The following is a 21,387-nucleotide window of genomic DNA, read 5'->3' on the forward strand; positions in this document are numbered from 1 at the left end:
TTTCATTTTGGGACTTCACTCAGGGATGCTCAGCACTCATTCCTGGCTCAGTGCTTAGGGCTCACTCCTGGCTCTGTAGTCTTTTTTTTTTTTTTTTTTTTTTGGCCACACCTGGTGAAACTCAGTGATTACTCCTGGCTATTCGCTCAGAAATTGCTCTTAGCTTGGGGGACCACATGGGACGCCAGGAATTGAACCGAGGTCCATCCTGGGTCAATCGTGTGCGAGGCAAACGCCCTACTGCTGCACTATTGCTCCAGCCCCAAGACAAGTGTCTTATTCCTGTACTTTCTCTTTTGCCCCAGACTATCCACTGTCTCCTCTTCTCCCCACCTCTAGCCTCTGACATGGCTGACACCCAAGGAGTCTAAGGTGGAGTCAGGACTCAGAAGCAAGTTAAACCAGTTTCTACAGGTCCCCACAGGCCCTCTGGAGGAAGAGTCCCCCCCAGGAAACCATTGTCCCCAATGCCAGCCACAGTTAATTGCACACAGCACAGAAAGAGACCGGGAGGGAGAGCGGAAATACCTCAGGAAAAACCCAGCTAGGCCATGACCCCACATCCAGAGGAAACCAGACTGGAGGAAGGCGAAAAGCCTGTTCATCAGGGGCCACTCCTGTCTCCCAGAGCACCTGCTCCTCCCTCCAGGCCTTGCTCCAGTTCTAGGGCTAGCAGAGTTCTCAGATTTCTCTGAAGAAGTGAGAAGCTGTCGTCCCTCCCACCCCCACCCCAAGATCTTGGGAAGCCCAGCTCTCAGCTTCTGTCTCCAGGGTTGCTCATGTTCCCTGTGTCCTGGGAAGAGGTCGCCCAAGGCTGCTTCCCCCTAGCACTCCAAGAAGGGCCTGCAAGCAGGAGGGATGAAGAGGTTCCTGCTGGGGGGCATGGGAAGTTTGGCAGAATGCTTTAAGGACTTGGCACTGGAACTCCAGCGGGTGCCCACGCACCTGGCAGCTGGCAGGCATAGTTCTGGGGACAGAGTTTAAGGGATCTTGCTGTCTCCCTGGGATTGTGAAATCTCAACAGATGGCTCAGGCTGTGAGGACCCCTTAAGAGAGCTTCCCAACAGTTGTGCTGTATTTCAAAGCATTCCACACCCCTTATCACAGAGGCTGGCAATCAGTCCAGAGAATTCAAATAGCCTGCAGTCAAACAAGAGCTTAATGATTAGAGAAAATATCTAACTAGGCACATCAGCTTCACATCTAGTGTGCTCTCTACAGAGGCTTTCTTTTTTGGGGTTTTGGAGATGTTGAGTTATACCCTGTGGTATTCAGGGGTGCTGGGACTAGATGCGGTACTGAGGATCAAATGTATGCACATGCACATTTTCTTCCTTATGGCAATTTATGTTTATTAAATTTGTTCATTTTATTTTCTTTTGGGAGCCACACCCAGCAGTACTCAGGGATTACTCTTGGCTCTGTATTCAGAGGTTCCTTCTGGCAGGCCCAGGGGACCCTATTGGGTTCCAAAAATTGAATCCATGTTGCTCAGTCAGCTGCGTGCAAGGCAAGCACCCTACTCACTGTAAAATGTCACTCCAGTCCCTACTTTATTGGAGGGGGAGCAAATCCAGTGGTGCTCAGGATTTATTTCTGGCTCTGTACTCAGAAATCACTTTTGGCAGGCTCAGGGGACCATATTGGACTCTGGGGGTTAACTTGGGTCTGCTGCATACAAGGCAAACACCCTATCCACTATATTATCCCTCCCGTTTCTTTTTATTTTGTTTAAATTTATATATAGTTTTACATATAGTTTATATATAAATGTATATATAACTTAATTTACATATAGTTTTAGGCATTATGGTTTACAAAACTGTAAACTGTAGACAAGTGCCTTAACCCCAGTACATACACTATTGTGTTTTGAATTTTCACAAAAACTTACAAGGAAGATTGGATCAGGGTGCCTTCCTCAAAGACAGCTATTCTAAGACAGGGCAGATAGCTCAATGGTCTGGAACACATGCCTTACATCCAGGAGCCCTAGGCTGACCACTACCTGGCCTCCAGCCCTAAGCCAGGAGTAGCTCTTGGGCACTGCTAGGTGTGTTCTCAACTAAGGAGAAATAAAACAAAAGAAAAAAGACTGCTATTTCAATTCTCCTTTCTCCCTTCAGAAGAAACATATATTTTGTATCTTTGATCACACTCCATATCAAGTTAATTTATTCAGGGATGGTGCCTCCAAAGATGGAAAGTAAGTTCTGGCTCCCCCTACTGGGTGGAGGATGAAGTCATTGGGCCAAAGGAATTACCTCACCCAGTATCCATTGGACATCTTACATGCCCCAAATTTAAGAAACCTTATATCAGGGATTGGAATGTAGCTCAGATGCTACAGCACATGATTTATTTCTGGCTTTGTTTCCAGGCTGCACTGCACTCCTAGCTCTGTGCTCTAATGTTGCTCCTGGCAATGCTTACAGGGTGTTGCTCCTGCAGTGCTGGAGATTCAAACCCGAATTTACAGCATGCCATCAAGCTGTTGCAATATCTTTCCAGTCAATTATTTTATTTCATTTATTTTGGGGGGGGGCGGAGAGATAGCACAGGAGTAGGGCATATGCAGCCAATTCAGGATAAATGGTAGTTTGAGTCCTGGCATCCCATATGGTCCCCCTGTGCCGGCCAGGAGCGATTTCTGAGCGCAGTGTCAGGAGTAATCCCTGAGCACCACCGGGTGTGATTTTGGTGGGGTCACAACTGGCACCGCTCAGGGGTCACTCCTGGCTCTGTGCTCAGAAATATCATACTTTCCCCATACCAGAGCCCTTCTCCCTAGCCTGGGGAGTGCTGGGAGGCTTGGCAGGCCCCCAGCCGTCTTTGTCTTTTCCCCCTGACTCCAGGCCTTCCCTGGGTGCCAGCTCAGATGGCCAGAAGTGGGTTCAGGTGGACTCTTAGTGGTCCTCAGGTTCCCACCTCCCTCCGTACTCCAGGGGGGAGGTGCATGGGGAGGAGGGCGGGCAGACATCTGGCTTCCGGTTTCCTCTTTGATTCTGGAGATCAGCTCTTGCTAGGTATAGGGTTTGGGGAGGCCCCATACCAGAGCCTTTCTCCCTAGCCTGGGGAGTGCTGGGAGGCTTGGCAGACCCTCAGCCGTCCTTGTCTTTTTCCCCTGACTCCAGGCCTTCCCTGGGTGCCAGCTCAGATGGCCAGAAGTGGGTTCAGGTGGACTCTTAGTGGCCCTCAGGCTTCCCCCCTCCCTCTGTACTCCAGGGGGGAGGTGCATGAGGAGGAGGGCAGGCAGACATCTGCCCTCCGGTCTCCTCCTTGATTCTGGAGACCAGCTCTTGCCAGGTATACGGTTTTTCTCCCCTGGACTTCAGTCCTTCCCTGGGCGCCGGTCTAGGTGGACTCTATAGGGGTCAACAGGCTTTCTCCCTATCTCTCCCTACACTAATGGGAATGTGCTCTGGGAAGAGGGTGGTCCGTTCTAGCACTGGTTTATGTTGGGACAGTCAGTGGAAATTTTTTCTCCTTGTTTTCATATTGATAGTATTGTATGCATATATTCTATATATCCATAATATCCATCTTGTATTGTGGCCTTGATACTGCCCTACAAAGCTCATTTCTAATATTTTCCTGCCTCAGTCCCAACCCTTACTTTCTCCCATCTTCCCATGTAGGTGCAGCTCATGACATGAAGCTCACCACATAGAGTGATAAGTGCAGTTAGAGAAATAACTACACTGAAAACTATCATAACAATGTGAATGAATGAGGGAAAAAGAAAGCCTGTCCCAAGTACAGGTGTGGGTGGGGTGGGGAGTAGGTAGATCTGGGAAATTGGTGGTGGGAATCCTGCACTGGTGAAGGGGGTGTTCTTTACATGACTGTAATCATACAACTACAATTATATTCGTAATCATGGTGCTTAAATAAAGATAATTAAAGAAAAGAAAAAAAAAGAAATATCAGACTTGGGAACAATATGGGATACGGAGGATCGAACAGGTCCGTCCTGGGTCAGCCACGTGCAAGGTAAATGCCTTACTGCTGTGCTATCACTCTGGCCCCTCATTTAATTATTTTTTTAAATTTGGATTACAGTCAATAATGCTCAGGGGATACTCCTGGGTCTGCACTCAAGAATCACTCTCTTCTGGTCGGAGCAATAGCACAGCAGTAGAGCGTTTGCCTTGCATGGCGGACCCAGGACTAATGGTGGTTCGAATCCTGGCATCCCATCTGCTCCCCAAGCCTGCCAGGAGAGATTTCTGAGCGCAAAGCCAGGAGTAACCCCTGAGCTCCACCAGGTGTGATTCAAATCACTCTCTTGCTCTGAATATTATATATTCTATAATATGCTAAAAAAAAAAAAATCACTCCTGGCGGTGTGCAGGGAACCATAGGATACTAGAGATCTAATCTGGGTCAGCCACAAGCAAGACAAAAGCCCTATCTCTCACTCTCACTCCAGCCCCCAGCCAAGTATTTTAATTTCTACTTAGGCTTCCCCCCCAGCACACACCGCCCAGGTTTTGGGTCACCCCGGTGGCTCTCAGGGATTACTCCTGGCTCTTCGTTCAGAAGTTGCTCTTGGCAGGCTCGGGGGACCATATGGGATGCTGGGATTTGAACCAGGGTCCGTCCTGTATTGGCTGCATGCAAGGCAATCACCTTACCGCTGTGCTATTGCTCCAGCCCCTACTTGGCCATTCTGTTGTTGTTGTTGTTGTTTGGTTTTTGAACCACACCCTTTGGCACTCGGGTTACTCCTGGCTATGCGCTCAGAAATCGCTCTTGGCTTGGGGGACTAAATGGGACTTTGGGGGTTGAACCGAAGTCCATCCTGGATCAGCTGCATGCAAGGCAAATGGCCTACCGCTATGCTATCGACCCAGTAAGTGCTATTTTGATAAGCTGAGTTTCTAATAAAAGTCAGTTACCTGTTAAAACAAATCAGTGGCTTGGGGAAGACAGTCATTTTATTTGATGACGTATTCCCCCATCCTTGATTCAAACATCCTTCGTCCTTAAGGATTCTTCTTTCTTCCTGTTTGGCAAACTCAGGTCTGGAGGATAGATTTCTTCAGAAAGGCAGACTTAGTTTTCCCAGGATTTGGCTAATCTCTTACTATCTCTTTTGTGCTGTCAAGGAAATCCAGGTTGTTGTACATGACATGGCCTAATATATTCAGAAGAGAAGCATCTGATGACCACAATTTAATTTGTTTTGGATCCATACCTGGGTTTGCTTGTGATCATTCCTCGTGGTGCTCAGGGGACCATATGTTGTGTGCTCAGGAGTAACCCCTGAGCACAGCTGGGTGTGACCCAAAAAACAAAGAAAAAGGGGGGGGGGGCCGAAGAGATAGCATAGAGGTAAGGCATTTGCCTTGCATGCAGAACGGTGGTTCGAATCCCGGCATCCATATGGTCTCCCGAGCCTGCCAGCAGCGGATTTCTAAGCAGAGCCAGGAATAACCAAAAACAAAAACCAAAAAAAAAAAAAAAAAAAGAAATTCCTCCTGGCAGATTTGGGGGACCATATGGGATGCCGAGGATTGAACCAGAGGTGGGGGTGGGGTGCAGTGATACACAGTGATACAGGTGGCACAGCGGTAAGGGAGTTTGCCTTGCACGCGGCTGACCTAGGTCGTACCACGGTTTGATTCCCATATAACCCCCCAAGCCAGGAAAGTGCTTTCTGAGCGCATAGCCAGGAATAACCCTGAGTGTCACCAGATGTGGCCCCAAAACAGAAAACAAACAAAACCCTGAGTCTGCTATGTTTAAGGCAATTGCCCTCCCCACTGTGATATCGCTTCGCCCCCTTCCCGTTTTATTTTTTTTTAATTTAAATTATTATTTTTGGTCACACTCAGCAGTGCTTAGGAGGTACTTCTGGCTTGGTGGTTAGATGTGACTCCAAATAGTGCTCAAGGGACCTTGCAGTACTGGGGATCAAACTCAGGCCTCCTGTGCTCAATATGTTAAAACATCTTTTTTTCTTGGGGGGGGGGCACTCCTGGTGTTGCTCAGAGGTTGTTACTTCATGACTCTGTGCTCAGGGGTCATTCCTGGTGGTGCTCGTGTCCATTATGGGATACCGAAGATCAAACCTAGGTTGGATGTTTGCATGGCAAACACCTTACCACTGTGCTATTACTCTGGCCCAAGAGGTATCTTTTTGTTGTCACACCTGCTTTTACTCAGGGTTATTCTTGGCTTTGTGCTCAGGGATCACTCTTGGCAGTGATCATCTGGTGTGCCAAGGATTGAACCTGGATTAGCAGCATGCAATGATTAAACCTGGTTGGCAGCACCCTAAGGGTTGTCTCCAGCCTCTGTTGAGCCATCTTTCTGGTCTTTCTGGTTTTGACCCTGGTAAACAAAGCTTCATTGTGATTTCTAGTGCCTCATCAAAAGCAACAGCAGCTACAAGTGAGGGAAGCTTTTCTTTTTTGGTTTCTGGGCCACACCTGGTGGCTCTCAGGGGTTACTCCTGACTCTGCTCAGAAATCACTCCCACCAGGCTCAAGAGACCATAAGGGATGCCAGGGATTGAACCCAGGTTGGTGGAGTGCAAAATAAAGCCCTACCCATTGTGCTATTGCTCTGGCCACCCCTTCTTCCGTCCCTTCCTCCCTCCCTCCCTCCCTTCCTTCCTCCCCTCCCTTCCTTCCTTCCTTCCTTCCTTCCTTAGTTTTTGGGTCACACCTGGCGGCAGTTAGGGGTTACTCCTGGCTCTGCGCTCAGAAACCGCTCCTGGCAGGCTCAGGGGACTATATGGGATGCCAGAAATCGAACCACCATTCGTCCTATGTTTGCCGCAAGCAAGGCAAACGCCCTACTGCTGAGCTATTGCTCAGGCCCTTCTTTTCTTTTTGGAAGTAAAATTAGGTTTTATCTAGATGTTCTGAGGAAGGGAAGAGGAATTCTTTAAAGGTAGAGAGAGCCTCAGAGTTAACTCCCAGAGTTTTTTAACTCCCAGAGTTAAAAAGGAAATACACGGGGCCGGAGAGATAGCATGGAGGTAAGGTGTTTTTGTCTTTCATTGTCTGTGGTTCGAATCCCGGCATCCCATATGGTCCCCCGAGCCTGCCAGTAGTGATTTCTGAGCATAGAGCCAGGAGGAACCCCTGAGCGCTGCTGGGTGTGACCACCCCCATCAAAAACAAACAAAAAGGAAATACACATCACAAGTGGGGAGGCACAGGTGACATGTGTGAGGGCACCATAAGCATAGGCCATTAACATATGTGTGCCAGTTTCTTTTCTTGGTTTTGGGCCACAGCCAGTGATGCTCAGGGTTTACTCCTGGTGGTCAGGGGACCATATGGACCATGATGGCCACCTGTAAGACACTCTACCTTTGAATTATCTCTAGGGCCCTAGTTTATTTTTTTGGTTTGGGGTCACACCTGGCAGAGATCAGGGGGACCATATGGGATGCCAGAATTCGAACCACCACCCATCCTGGATCGGCTGCATGCAGGGCAAATGTCCTACCGCTGTGCTATCTCTCCGGCCTCCATAGTTCATTTTTTTAGATGAGGGTGGACCATTTGTTTTCCTCCTGTCCATAGTGGTATGGATGTTAATTATAGCTCTGAATACTGCTTAACAAGATGTGCAGTAAACATGTGACACTGAGCTTAGTTAATGAGTATTATCCTTTAAAAATTCTGACTTTGGAAATTATACACTAATAAGAGTGTTCAGATGTGATGCTCAACTCAGGGGGAACTGGAGAGGACAACTCATACCTTTGTGTTGGAGAGCTGAATCAGAAAGTCTTTTTTTTTTTTTTTTTGGTTTTTGGGCCACACCCGGTGACGCTCAGGGGTTACTCCTGGCTATGAGCTCAGAAGTCACTCCTGGCTTGGGGGACCATATGGGATGCCGGGGGATCGAACCTCGGTCCGTCCAAGGCTAGCGCAGGCAAGGCAGGCACCTTACCTCTAGCGCCACCGCCCGGCCCCAGAATCAGAAAGTCTTACACCCCATCCTAAGCTCGCCATGTCAAACACATACCTCCACACCTTTTGTATTGTTTTGGGGCCACATCCTGCAAAGTCAGGGCTGACTCCTGACTCTGTAAGTGGTCCCAGATTTAGTAGTTCACCTTTTTAGTCCTGGAATCTGGCTAAAAGCAAGTAAACAAGCCTTCTTCCTCCCATCTGCCTCCATACCATCACTTCCTGGATACTCGGGAAGTTTTATTTTTGTTTTTGGACATTTAGTGATACTCTGTTACTCCTGGCTCTGTATTGAGGAGTCGCACCTGGTGGTGGTTGAGGGACCAAGTTAAGTTGAAAGAAATAGGGGCCGGAGAGATAGCATGGAAGACATGGAAGCATCCAAGACAGTGGTTAGAATTCCGGCATCCCATATGGTCCCCCATGCCTGCCAGGGGCGATTTCTGAGCCCAGAGCCAGGAGTAACCCCTGAGTGCCGCCGGGTGCCACCTGAAAACCAAAAAAAAAAAAAAAAAGAAATTAAGAAAAATAAATAGGGGCTGGTGAGGTGGCGCTAGAGGTAAGGTGTCTGTCTTGCAAGGGCTAGCCAAGGAACGACCGTGGTTCGAACCCCCCCCCCCCCGTGTCCCATATTGTCCCCCCAAGCCAGGGGCAATTTCTGAGCGCTTAGCCAGGAGTAACCCCTGAGCATCAAACGGGTGTGGCCCGAAAAACTAAAAAAGAAAAAGAAAAAAAAAAAGAAAAAGAAATAGACTGAAGAAATATTACAGTAGGTAGGGCACTTTGCCTTACTCTTAGGGTTCCTCTGCAGCACATCTCAACAGTAACAGATTTGATCTCCAGCACCAAATACAATTTCTCCCATTTTCTTTCTTTCTTTCTTTTTTTTTTTTTTTGGTTTTTGGGCCACACCCAGCGGTGCTCAGGGGTTACTCCTGGCTATCTGCTCAGAAATAGCTTCTGGCAGGCACAGTGGACCATATGGGACACCAGGATTCGAACCAACCACCTTTGGTTCTGGATTGGCTGCTTGCAAGGCAAATGCCGCTGTGCTATCTCTCCGGGCCCTCCCATTTTCTTTTTTGATGGTGGTCAGAGGTTATTCCTGGCCCTGCAATCAGGAATCACTTTTTTTTTTTTTTTTGGTTTTTGGGTCACACCTGACAGTTCTTGGGTTACTACTCCTGACTCTGCGCTCAGAAATTGCTCCTGGCAGGCTCAGGGGAACCATGAGAAGCTGGGAATCGAATCTAGGTCTGTCTGGGTTGGCTATGTGCAAGGCAAAGCCCTGCCATTGTGCTCTCTCTCTGGCCCTGGAATCACTCACTACTGGTGGGCTTTGGAGTCTATACGGGATGCCGGGCAATCATATTATCTGGGTCAACTAGGTCAAGCCTTACTAACTATACTAGCTCCCTGGCCCACATATAAGGTTTCCTGAGCCCAGGATCCTTAAGTGCAATCAGTAGTAAATATAGCCTGACCACTGCTGGGTATGGTTCCACCTAAAAGAAACCCAAAAGCAAATAACAAAAGGGGGGGGGGGGAAACAAAAACATCCTTGGATCACAAAAGAAGATTGGTTCTCTAATCTAAATCAAAGATCTGGCTTCTCTGACTTTCCATTTGGGGTACCAATTCGAGGAACTGTGCAGCTGTTGGATGAGGCCTGGATTGGGAGTATTTCACTTTAAGATAATGAGGGCCTGATTAATGCTAATTACTTTTGGGAGTGGCATGGAGTGGAACCTAGAGCATAACTGAGGTTCCAAAGCCATCTGCACAAGGACCCAAACAATTTCCAGGATGTAGCTTAGTAGATTCCAAGCTTCATGTATTTAAGACCCTGGGTTTTGTTCCAGTATTTCCCTCCACCACAAAAAGACTCAACACATGATGGGAGGGGCCAATAAATCACTTAGAAGAAGCCATGTGGTATAAGGAACAAGGTAGTCTTTCATGAACTGGGAGTTGGGACTGCTGGCAGGAAAGGGAGGGACCCCATAAAATCCACAAAGCTCTTCTGTCATACATGCTTTGCTCTAGAGTCTGGATGGAAAGCTGGAGCAAGGCCAAGATTCCACAGAGGCCAGCGGCCCAGACCAAGCTCACTCCACATCCTGCCACGCTTCTCTGGGCATGTCCTGTGAACACAAGTTCCACAGTAACTCAAAACCTGAGGCTGTGAAGTCAAGAAGTCAGGCTTTGTTTTCCTCTGCATTTCCCAGAAACGATGTGACTGTGAACATTTCGCAAAGACCAGCCACTGTTTAATGGACTGGGGACGCAAAAGAACCTCAACTCCAAGGGGTTAATTCCAATCCCTTTCTAAATGGATGCCTTCTCTGGGAGCTTGATTGATGTTTTCAACTCATTCCACTTCCCCATCCTGTTCAGCTGATTGTAAAGGTGAGTCCGTGTGAGTCATGCTCGACTCTGGGTCCAGGCAGGTGCAAAGCGAAGTTGTCTCCAAAGTGCTCTGGAGTTGAGTGTCATGTGATAGAGAGGTACAGGCACTGTCTTGCCTGTGGCCCAACCCTGCTGCTTTCCCAAAGTTTGTGAGGGTGAGATTCAGCAGCTTGTCTCGTGGCCTCCTGTTCAGACACTCCCTCTACACACTCGGAAAAGCACCAGGAACTGTGGTCACTGACTCTTTATGAAGGCCGCTTGGGAGCTCTGGTTCAAACACACTCACACCCGTAGCTTTATTTGTTTTGGACCATACCTGGCAATACTCGGGTTGATTACTCCTGGCTTGACTATGAGGAATCCCTTCTGACAGTGTTCCGGAAACTATATGGGTGCCAGGAATCAAATCTGAGTTGGTGCATATAGGGTAAACACCCCACCTGCTGTATTATCTCTCCAGCCACACATGTTATTTTTTTTTTTTACACATGTTATTTTTTAAGGCACCATGTATAATTTTGCATACAATATCCAAGTGCCCAATCTGCTGCACTATCTCTGACCCTCATCTTTTTTTTTGGGGGGGGGGTGGTTTGGGTCACATTTCATAGTGCTCAGAGATCACTCCTGACAGGTTCAGAGATCAAACTCAGGCTGGTTGGTAGCATAAACAATACCCACTGTATTCTCTCCAGCCCCACTTCATCCCATTTTTGATTTGGGGACCACATCCTGCATTACTCGGGGGCTATTCCAGACTCAGGAGTGACCCGGGGTGACACTCAGGGAATTATGTGGTGCCAGAGATTCAAACCAGGGTGTCCAGCTATGTGCAAAGTCTTACCCCTTGCACTCTCTGGCCCCAGTCATATTTTAAAAGTCACGACCAGTGGCACAAATTTGCATGGAATAGTTTCTAGTAAACCTGGCTCCTGTGTGCTTCTCCAGTGAGGCACGCTGGTTCCTCTTTTGAACTCAAGTACCTTTCTCTGACTTCTTTACAAAGCCTCCCCTGACCCTTGCTGATGTTATGTGGGTGGCGTAACACATGCCAGCTGTAGTGCTTGCATCTAGGGTTTTGGTATTCACCAAAGGGTGAACTTCAGACACGATGCTACCAGAATCTTACACACAAACTTATTTACTTGGGGAGAGCAGCCTAGGACATACCACATGATGATCGAGGAACCAAATGCAGTGCCCAGAACTGAACTGGGGTTGGTAGCATGCAAGTGTCTTATATCTCTACTACCACTATCCCTGTGATCTCTGGCCTTGGCTTTAGTCTCACTTCCCTCTACTTATTCCAGGAAGCCATTTTGGTTGAGTGATTAAATATTCTGTATGAACACGAATTCTCTTGGTATGAATCTTGCCCTTGTTACAGCCGTTAATGGTCACAATTGTGAGGTATTCCTTTTGAACTTTATGTTCTATATCACCTTTATGTCTATATCACCATCTTTTTAATAGATTCCCATGTATGTGACTAAACAAGTGCATGCTTTCCACAAGTCTTAGAGAACCATACATGTCCCCCCACTCCCTTCCTTTTGGTCATTTGCAGAAAGATGGTAGTTTAGGTAAAGTCACTCCCCACTTCCCCTCAAGAACCATATATTTGACAGAAGACCCGGGTTCAATCTCTAGCACCACAATGTCTAAGCCATGAATAGCCCCAAAGCTCATAGAGGGTATGTGGTCATCGCTCAAAAATAAACAAAACCAAAACCAACAAAAGGAAATACATAACAGCATACAAAGATAAATGAGGGAGGGCCCGGCAAGCAGCCGATGCAGGACCTAAGGTGGTTGGTTCGAATCCCGGTGTCCCATATGGTCCCCTGTGCCTGCCAGGAGCTATTTCTGAGTAGACAGCCAGGAGTAACCCCTGAGCATCGCTGGGTGTGGCCCAAAACACACACACACACACACACACACAAAAAAAAAAGATAAAGGAGGGAGAGAAAGCCTGGAGATAAGGCGGTTTGCCTTGAATGCAGAAGGACGGTGGTTCAAATCCCGGCATCCATATGGTCCGCCAAGCCTGCAGGGGGCAATTTCTGAGCATAGAGCCAGGAGTAGCCCCTGAGTGCTGCCAGGTGTGACTCAAAAACAAAAACAAAATCAAAAAACAAAACAAACAAACAAAAATGAATAAAAAAAAAAGGGAGTAAAGGGGCTGGAGAGATAGCATGGAGGTAAGGCGTTTGCCTTTCATGCAAGAGGTCATCGGTTCGAATCCCAGCGTCCCATATGGTCCCCCGTGCCTGCCAGGAGCAATTTCTGAGCATGGAGCCAGGAGTAACCCCTGAGCACTGCCGGGTGTGACCCAAAAACCACAAAAAAAAAGGGGGGGGTAAAATAAAAAGAGTCCTTTAAGGAAAAGAAAAAGAAAATGGAGGTCAGAGTGTTAAGTGAATAGGGCACATGTCACAACCTGGGTTCAATCCCCAACATCCCATATGGTCGCTCTGAGCTAGTCAGGAGTGATCTGAGTGTAGGGCCAAGAGTTAAGTCCCAAGAACAGCCAAGTATGGCCCCAAAACAAAAACAAGAAGTCAAAATACTTTGCCTGGACATCTTTGTTCTCCACTGAGCCCCAGATCAATGGTTCTGGGTGGCCAGACAAACAGGTGTTAAGTGTTTGTACTTATCTATTTTTGTTTTGTGGTTTTTTTTTTCGGTTTTTGAGCTACACCCTGCTGTGCTCAGAAATCGCTCCAGGCAGGCTGGGGGACCATATGGGATGCTGGGAATCAAACCCGGGTCCATCCCGGGTCGGCCACATGGAAGGCAAACACCCTACCACTATGCTATCTCTCTGGCCCCTGTATGTATCTATTTTTACTTTAGGACACGATCACATTTCACTTCTACACCAAACAATTCCTAGCTCCTTAAGCTGCCTTCCAATTAGCTATTTGGGACTTCCATTCTGCTCCATCTTGGCTATACATAGTCATTCAAACCATTATGCACTGGAATAATATTTTTATTTTTTTCACTTGCCCAAAAGTCAAGTGCTACATTTTTAAGAACAGAATCTCAAACAATCAAATGCATTACCCATCACAGAAGAGGGCCTGGCAACAGTACAAAACATCCTACTTAAAAGATTTTTTTCTTTTTTTTAAATATACAAGTGGTTTAAAATGGTAGAAGTTCTGTGAGAACTAAGAAATCTACAGCCTGTAGTTTAATAGAAAAAAATTAAGACAATTAAAAGATCTAGAGCATCCAGCATTTCGCTTAATTCCCTGTTTATAGCACCTATTTCTCTATAAGATGCGCATTCTAGAACCTATGTGTGTATGCCTCGTACCACAGAGACAGGATATACTCTCTCCCCTCTTCCTACTTAAGTCCACCATCAAAAAAACTTTTAAAAACCAATCCCAACCCTCCCACTTAAACCCAGGGCAGAGGGGGCTTAGAAAAGTGAGAGCAATTTAAGAGGACAAAGTGCAGGATCAAGTTGACTTTTCCTCTAGCCAGGATGGGCTATTGGTTGGCAACAGCACAGAATGCGCTTAGAATGGAGAAATGTGTGGGTGGGAACAGCTGTTATCCTGCAACATGATGTGCAGAAAGCATGGAATAACTGGACAGCAAGGTCAGCCAGGGATCTGAACGCTAAAAAACCTCAAACACCTCGGACTCAACAGTTCAAGGGGAGGAATGAATTGCAAAGCACATGGATGCTTTTACATGCATATTTGTTGGCCATGGCCCTCCACAATCCCAGGGCTGAGCCAACAGTGGAGATGGTTTCACCCCTAGTCCTGATGCACTAAGAAAAAAGACATTCCACACATGGAGTACTCACTACACAAAGGCGAAGCCCCCTGTTCACCCCCACCCTCCCAGATTGAACCCCATTTAGAAAATAAAAGCTAAATCCATTGGGCAGAGAATGGCTTCTCTTCTTCAGGGCCCTGAGGGCTAAGGGTTTGACTGAGCAGGCAGATCTAGCATCGTGGTGCCATTGACTGCTCTCTGTAAGACTCCAGAGCTGTGTCCAGATTGAGGCCCTGATCTGATGTGTGAGTGGGAGGACATGGACACAGATGTGGTCCCACCAGGGGAGCACATAGACAGGGAGACAGGCAGGGCAGGACCACTGCTGGGAGCATGGCTTCAACATGCCCAGAAAGCCCGTCATCATTCTGGTGGGGAAACATGTCCTTACTGTTTTTTATTTTCTATTATCAGTGCTGTTAGGTTTAAAAACAAAACAAGGTAAAGATTAGTCCTAAAGCTGGACTCTGAATAAAGTTGTTTCTTTTATAAATATTTTAATTACAAGTCATCCTCACTCCAGGTCATCTCAGGGACACATGACTTACAAGCATACAGGCTCTCACACACGCGCACACACACAGCTGCCAGACTTTCACAGAAAGTCTGACAGTGATCAGAGAATTATAAAGGAGCCCTACCCCCTCATCCCCTAGGGGAAGTAAGGGTGAGAAGGACTATGGAAGCCAAGGAGGGCAAGTCTGTCCCTTAAAAGAAAAAAAAAGGGACTGGACAGTAACATTTGACTGAGAAGCCAGAAAAAAAAAAAAAGTAAAATGTTGATTACCAAAAAGGAAAAAGGGACCTAAAAACTTTCAGATTTCTATACGGCGCTTCTTCCTGTCAGGTGCCTAAACTATATAGTTAACTCTGATGTTCCCACTAAAGTGAGGGCCTCACACAACTGGAGGGGGGGGGTTTCAAAAGAAACAAGGAAACTGAAGATGGAAGTTAGTGTAAATCTCTGCATTTTGAGAGCAAGTTAGTTGTCATTAACTCCAGAGCCCAGCATAGTTTCCATGGAGCCCTGAAGGGAGGGGACCACCTGCCACAAAAAGTTTCGTTCCTGACGAATCGTAGCAGTGAGTGTAAACAGCATTGGGGAAGAAATCAATGTCCGAAAAGTAATTCCTCCAGGTTTCATCATGATTCTATGGAAAGAGGAGAAAATGTTAGGCCATGTGGCAGGGAAAAGAGTTGGTCCTACAGCTGTAACTTGGAAAGATATGCCTACTTATATACTTATACACAGGAGGCCCCAATTCCATACCCCAGCATTACATGGTCCCCACAGCATCTGATAGCAACCCCCGAACACTTCCAGGTTTGTCCCCAAATCAATAACAAGAAAAAAGGATATCAATGCTCAGAGGGCTTGGAGTCTCAATTTCCCTACTGAAAAATCAAGAGGTATCGAGTTTTCTGAAGATTACAAGGGCTAGAGGGATGGTATAGAGAGGGTAGGATGCCTACTTTGCATATGGTTAAACACTGGTTCGATCCCTAGAACCCTATATGGTTCCCCAACTCCTGCAAAGAGTGATCTTTGAGCATTGCCAGTATGGCTCAAAATGATGCCGGTTGGGCTCAGCAGTACCAGAACTTCAGGGTTACCCTAAAGGCCCATGTGGTGCCTGGATTGAAATTGGGCTGGTTTCATATAAGGCAAGTGTCCTGCCCACTGCACTACCTATCCTATGCAAGAAGCAAATTCTTTACTTTAATATTTTTTGTTTTCAGTCCATACCTAAATGAACTAAATGGACTTAGATACTGTATCTGAGTCCCAGTGCTCAGATACTGGCTCTCTGTTTAAGGATCACTCTTGCTGGGCTTGGGGACCATATAGGGTGTTGGAGATTGAACCCAAACCAGCTGCATGCAAAACAAGCAACCTATCTACTGTATTATTGCTATGGCCCAAAGGGAATCAAACTTTTTAATAATTAATTGGAAGCCTCCATGGATGGTTCCTCCTCCTCCTCCTTGCTCTGTATCACCTGAGTAAAATTCTGGGTCAACAAGTGTCTATTTCTTTTTTTTTTTTTTTTTTTTTTTTTTTGGTTTTTGGGCCACACCTGGCGGTGCTCAGGGGTTACTCCTGGCTGTCTGCTCAGAAACAGCTCCTGGCAGGCACAGGGGACCAAATGGGACACCGGGATTCAAACCAACCACCTTAGGTCTTGGATCGGCTGCTTGCAAGGCAAATACCGCTGTGCTATCTCTCCGGGCCCTATTTCTTTTTTTCTTTCCTTCTTTCCTCCCTCCCTCTACTTCCTTCTTTTTTCTTCTTTTCTTTTTTGTTCTCTCCCAGCTCTGCACACAGGAATTATTCCTGGCAGTGCTCAGAGGACTTCTGGGGTGCCAAGTATTGAACCTGGGCCAGAAGTGTGCAAGGCAAGTGCCCTACACACCAGCCCCAGTGTTTTGTTTGTTTTTTTGCTGTGATTGTTTTGTTTGTTTTCCTTGTTTTTAATTTTTAATTTGGGTGAAGCTCAGAGCTTATTCTTGGCAGTCTTAGTGGCCCATAGGGTGCCAGGGATTGAATTGCATGAGTCACTTCACTTTTCCTAACTGCCTCACTATACTATCTCTCTGGCTCCCTGGGCACTGTTTTCTTACAGAAATGCAAACACAGAAGCACAGTCAAGGAAAAGTACCTTTCGCTGCTTTAAGGAGTAGTGACTATTAATGAAAAAGCACACAGCAGATTATGAGAGAGTGGCAGTGTGATGGAGGGACCCTTCAGTCACTGTCCAACAACCACGTCAGGCAGAGGCTACTCACCAGCCAGCCTTTGCCAGTGGTCAGTTTCAGATTCTCCCCTGTGAGTTTGGGCTTGGAACCATAAGCGGAGAGTCTCTCTTCCAGGAATCTCTGAGCTCGGATGTCATAGAACAGCAGGGAGCCCTGTCCTGTGCCCACAGTGATGATATGCTCATAAAAGCTCACGGAGCGAATCCCTGACAGAGAGAAAAAGAGAGGAGCATGAGTAGAGCAGGCTTCTACTTTCTCTGACATTGAGTCCACATGGCACCCCCAAAAACCAGCCTGTGTCTTTCCCATGGCAGAAGTAACCCACCAGAATGTCTGATGCCACACTGTCCCACCACATACTACCAGGAAACTTGCCTTCCTCCATCCCATCCACAGCTCCCAGGAATGTAAAATATCTGATGCTGCTCCCTCATTCTTTTGATCTTAGTGTGCTTTGTACCTCCTCGTGTCTCTTAGACTCACTTTGGAGCTACATTTCCTAACTCTAAGCTCTTGGCTATTAAAATGTCTCTAGTCGAGGGCCAGGGAAACTACTCAAAGGACAGTGTGCCTTGCATGTAAAAAGATTATGTTCAATTCCCAGCATTCCATGGTTCCTTAGGCACCTCTAGAAGATACACTGAAACACTGTGTGAGAATGTGCTCCCACAACCTTGTTCCATCCAAATTTTTTAGTATGTATTGCCAAAGCAAGCACCCCCCCCAAACCTATGACAAAACTGAGAATTATCTGCTTATTCATAAATCACTGCATCAATAAGGACTTTCTTTTATTGGGCCTAAAACTGCTATCATGGAGGGGAAGGGTGAGAAGAGAGAGCACACACACTTTTAGAGGAACAAAGGCATTTGCCATGCATGCTGCCAAATTCACTGTGAACGTGATTGATCATCAGCACCACAAATAGTCTCCTGAGCACTGCCAGAAATTATGTCCTGAGCATCACCAGGTGTTGCCCAAACAAAATAAGAAAGGGGACCAGAGTGATAGCACAGCGAGTAGGACATTTGTCTTCCACATGACCAACCCGGGTTCGATCCCCAGCATCCCATAGAATCCCTCCCACCCCTGAACTTAACAAGATCAATTCCTGAGCACAGAGCTAGGAGTAAGCCCTGAGCACAGCCAAGTGTTGCTCAGAAACAAACAACAACAACAAAAAGTTCTCTAGGGACCAGAGAGATAGTACAGAGGGTTGGGTGTTTGCCTTGCATGCAACTGACCCAGGTTCGATCCCCAGCATCCCATATGGTCCAAAGTCTGCCAGGAATGATTCCTGAATGCAGAGCCTGGATTAACCCCTGAACACTACCAGTGTGGCCCAAAACCAACACAACAAAAAAAAATTTTTTTTTGGTTTGGCCACACTTGGCAGTACTCAGGAGTTATTCCTGGCTCTGTGCTCAGAAATCGCTCTTGGCAGGCTCAGGGAACCATATGGGATGCCAGTGATTGAACCCGGTTGGTCCAAGTCAGCTGCATACAAGGCAGACACTTTACCTCTAGCGCCACTGCTCCAGCTCTGAGCATCAAGACTTGTGGAGGGGCCGGAGAGGGCATGGAGGTAGGGCATTTATTTGCCTTGCATGCAGAACGGTGGTTTGAATCCCGGCATCCCATATGGTCCCCTCAAGCCTGCCAGGAGCGATTTCTGAGCGTAGAGTCAGGAGTAACCCCTGAGCGCTGCCGGATGTGACCCAAAACCAAAAAAAAAAAAGACGACTGTGGAGACTACATTCACAGTGCTGTGGGGGAAAGCACAGAAGCATGCACACTAAGCCAGAACTCCATTTCATACTTGCCACTGGAACCACATCTCTGGCTTTCAGTCTAAAACCATAACTGTTTGTTTTTGGGTCACACCCAGCAGCGCTCAGGATTGCTCCTGGCTCTGCACTCAGAAATCGCTCCTGGCAGGTTTAGGGGACCATATGGGATGCTGGGATTTGAACCACCGTTCATCCTGGATTGGCTGCATGCAAGGCAAACGCCCTACAGCTGTGCTATCTCTCTATCTCTCCAGCCCCTAAAACTTAACTGTGATGAAAACAAACTCAAAAGCTGTACCTAAAAAACACAGTAAGACTCAAGAGGCAAAAGTCTATAGCAAACTCAGGGGCAACACCTGGCAATGTTTAGGGTTTATTCCTGGCTCTGTACTCAGAATTGACTTCGTGAAATGCTATGGACCGAACCCCTACTGACTGCATACAGCAAGAAGCCTACCCTGTACTTTTTCTCAGGGCCCCAGAAGCTGGATGATCTGAATTGTGATCCCTGGTTGTTTCCTGACAATGGCATGATATTGGGTCCATTGTTTATCCATTACAGGTGTTGTTCTCATCTGAAAACAGGATAACACTATCTTTATCTACCAATGTTCTACCCATGTCCGACCCTGCAGGACTATTTCCAAGATGAAAAGTGCCAGATAAAAGAAAAAAAAAAAAAGAAAAGTGCCAGATAAATGTATTCTGGAGGGGCCAGATACTACAGCAGGTAGGGGCACTTGCCTTGCATGCGGCAAACCTGGGTTTGATCCTTGGCATCCATAGCATCCCATATTGTCCCCTAGCACTGCCAAGAGTGGCCCTAAAACCAAACCCAAAACTGTATTCCAAAGTCTTTTTTGGGGGGGTAACCCCGGCAGTGCTCAGGGGTTACTCCTGGCTTTATGCTCAGAAATTGCTCCTGGCAGGTTCAGGAAACCATATGGGATGCCAGGATTCGAACCACCGACCTTCTGCATGAAAGGCAAATGCCTGTGCTCGCTTCGGCAGCACATATACTAAAATTGGAACGATACAGAGAAGATTAGCATGGCCCCTGTGCAAGGATGACAGGCAAATTTGTGAAGTGTTCCATATATATATAAAAAAAAAAAAAAAGAAAGGCAAATGCCTTATCTCATGCTATCTCTCCAGTCCCTATTCCGAAGTCTTAAGAAGGATGTTATGGGACCGGGTAGGTGGCGCTGGAGGTAAGGTGCCTGCCTTGCAAGCGCTAGCCAAGGAAGGACCGAGGTTCGATCCCCCGTCCCATATGGTCCCCCCAAGCCAGGGGCGATTTCTGAGCACATAGCCAGGAGTAACCCCTGAGCGTCAAACGGGTGTGGCCCAAAAACCAAAGGAAAAAAAAAAAAAAGATATGCGTCTTAAAATTTCACTGACATGAGGGTGTGCTTTTCGAGCACATCTGCATGAAAGATGGAGCTGTGGGAGTTAGAAAGAAAAGAAAAGAAAAGAAAAGAAAAGAAAAGAAAAGAAAAGAAAAGAAAAGAAAAGGAAAGGAAAGGAAAGGAAAGGAAAGGAAAGGAAGAAAGAAAGAAAGAAAGAAAGAAAGAAAGAAAGAAAGAAAGAAAGAAAGAAAGAAAGAAAGAAAGAAAGAAAGAAAGAAAGAAAGAAAGAAAGAAAGAAAGAAAGAAAGAAAGAAAGAAAGAAAGAAAGAAAGAAAGAAAGAAAGAAAGAAAGAAAGAAAGAAAAAAGAAAGAGAGAGACAGAGAGAGAGAGGGAGGAAGAGAGAGAGGGAGGGAGAGAGGGAGGAAGAGAGAGAGGGAGGAAGAGAGAGAGGGAGGGAGAGGGAGGGAGGGAGGGAGGGAGGGAGGGAGGGAGGGAGGGAGGGAGGAATAAAGAAAGAAAAAGGAAGGAAGGAAGAAGGAAGGAAGGAAGATGATAGATGATGAGATAGATGATAGATAGATGATGGATGGATGGATGGATGGATGGATGGATGGATGGATGGATGGATGGATGGATGGATGGATGGATGGAGCTATGACCTGACTGGCCCACTAATCAAGAGTTGAACATCTCCTTCCATCCTATCAAGGAACACTTGACACATGGACACACTTAAAGTGCACAATCTGAGTTTTTTGGTTTTTGGGCAAATGCCCTATCAGTGTGTTATCTCTCTGGCCCACAATTTGATAGGTTTTAACATATTATATATTTTGGGGCTAGAGCAATAGTACCTTGCATAAAGCCAACCTTGGTTCTATCCCCAGAATCCCATATGGTCTCCTGAGTCTGCCAAGTCATTCCTGAGTAGAGCCAGGATTATACCCTACGCACTGTTGCAATGTGATCCCAAAACAAACACAAAACAACTAAACAAACAAACCTATATTACATTTGTAACACCAATACCACCAATGCAATAATGAAAGCTGTATCTGCTCTCAAAATTTCTCAATCAAGGGCCGGAGAGGTAGCAAAGTGGTAGAGCCTTTGGCTCGCAGGCAGCGTACCCAAGCGCCACTGGGTGTGGCCCAAAATAACAAAAATTTCCTCAATCCCCTTTAAAACTCCTCACATCATAACTTAGCAAGAAATAAAATTTATATCTCCGGCAGTTCACCTGTCTACTTTTTGTTTTCTTTTTCTTTTTTGGTTTTTGGGCCACACCCAGCGGTGCTCAGGGGTTACTTCTGGCTGTCTGCTCAGAAATAGCTCCTGGCAG

The 21,387-nt window shown here is 46.7% G+C and overlaps 1 protein-coding gene and 1 non-coding gene across 2 annotated transcripts in view; one reads left to right on the top strand and one right to left on the bottom strand.

Annotated features, from left to right (window-relative positions):
- Positions 1 to 15,098: 15,098 nt before the first annotated feature.
- Positions 15,099 to 21,387, bottom strand: part of DCAF12 (DDB1 and CUL4 associated factor 12) — a 35,584-nt gene continuing 29,295 nt past the window's right edge. Inside the window, exons 8-9 of the mRNA XM_049773521.1 lie at positions 16,935 to 17,110; positions 15,099 to 15,298 (exon numbers count right to left, since the gene is read on the bottom strand). Of these exons, the coding sequence (XP_049629478.1) occupies positions 15,140 to 15,298; positions 16,935 to 17,110 (335 nt within the window). The 3' untranslated portion in view covers positions 15,099 to 15,139. The remainder of the gene's footprint in view (positions 15,299 to 16,934; positions 17,111 to 21,387) is intronic.
- LOC125997175 (U6 spliceosomal RNA) lies at positions 19,691 to 19,797 on the top strand. The gene has a single exon (XR_007491639.1). It is a non-coding gene; the product is annotated as a U6 spliceosomal RNA (small nuclear RNA).

The sequence above is a fragment of the Suncus etruscus genome, chromosome 1, assembly GCF_024139225.1.
Source record: "Suncus etruscus isolate mSunEtr1 chromosome 1, mSunEtr1.pri.cur, whole genome shotgun sequence".
In the NCBI taxonomy this organism is placed as follows: Eukaryota; Metazoa; Chordata; class Mammalia; order Eulipotyphla; family Soricidae; genus Suncus; species Suncus etruscus.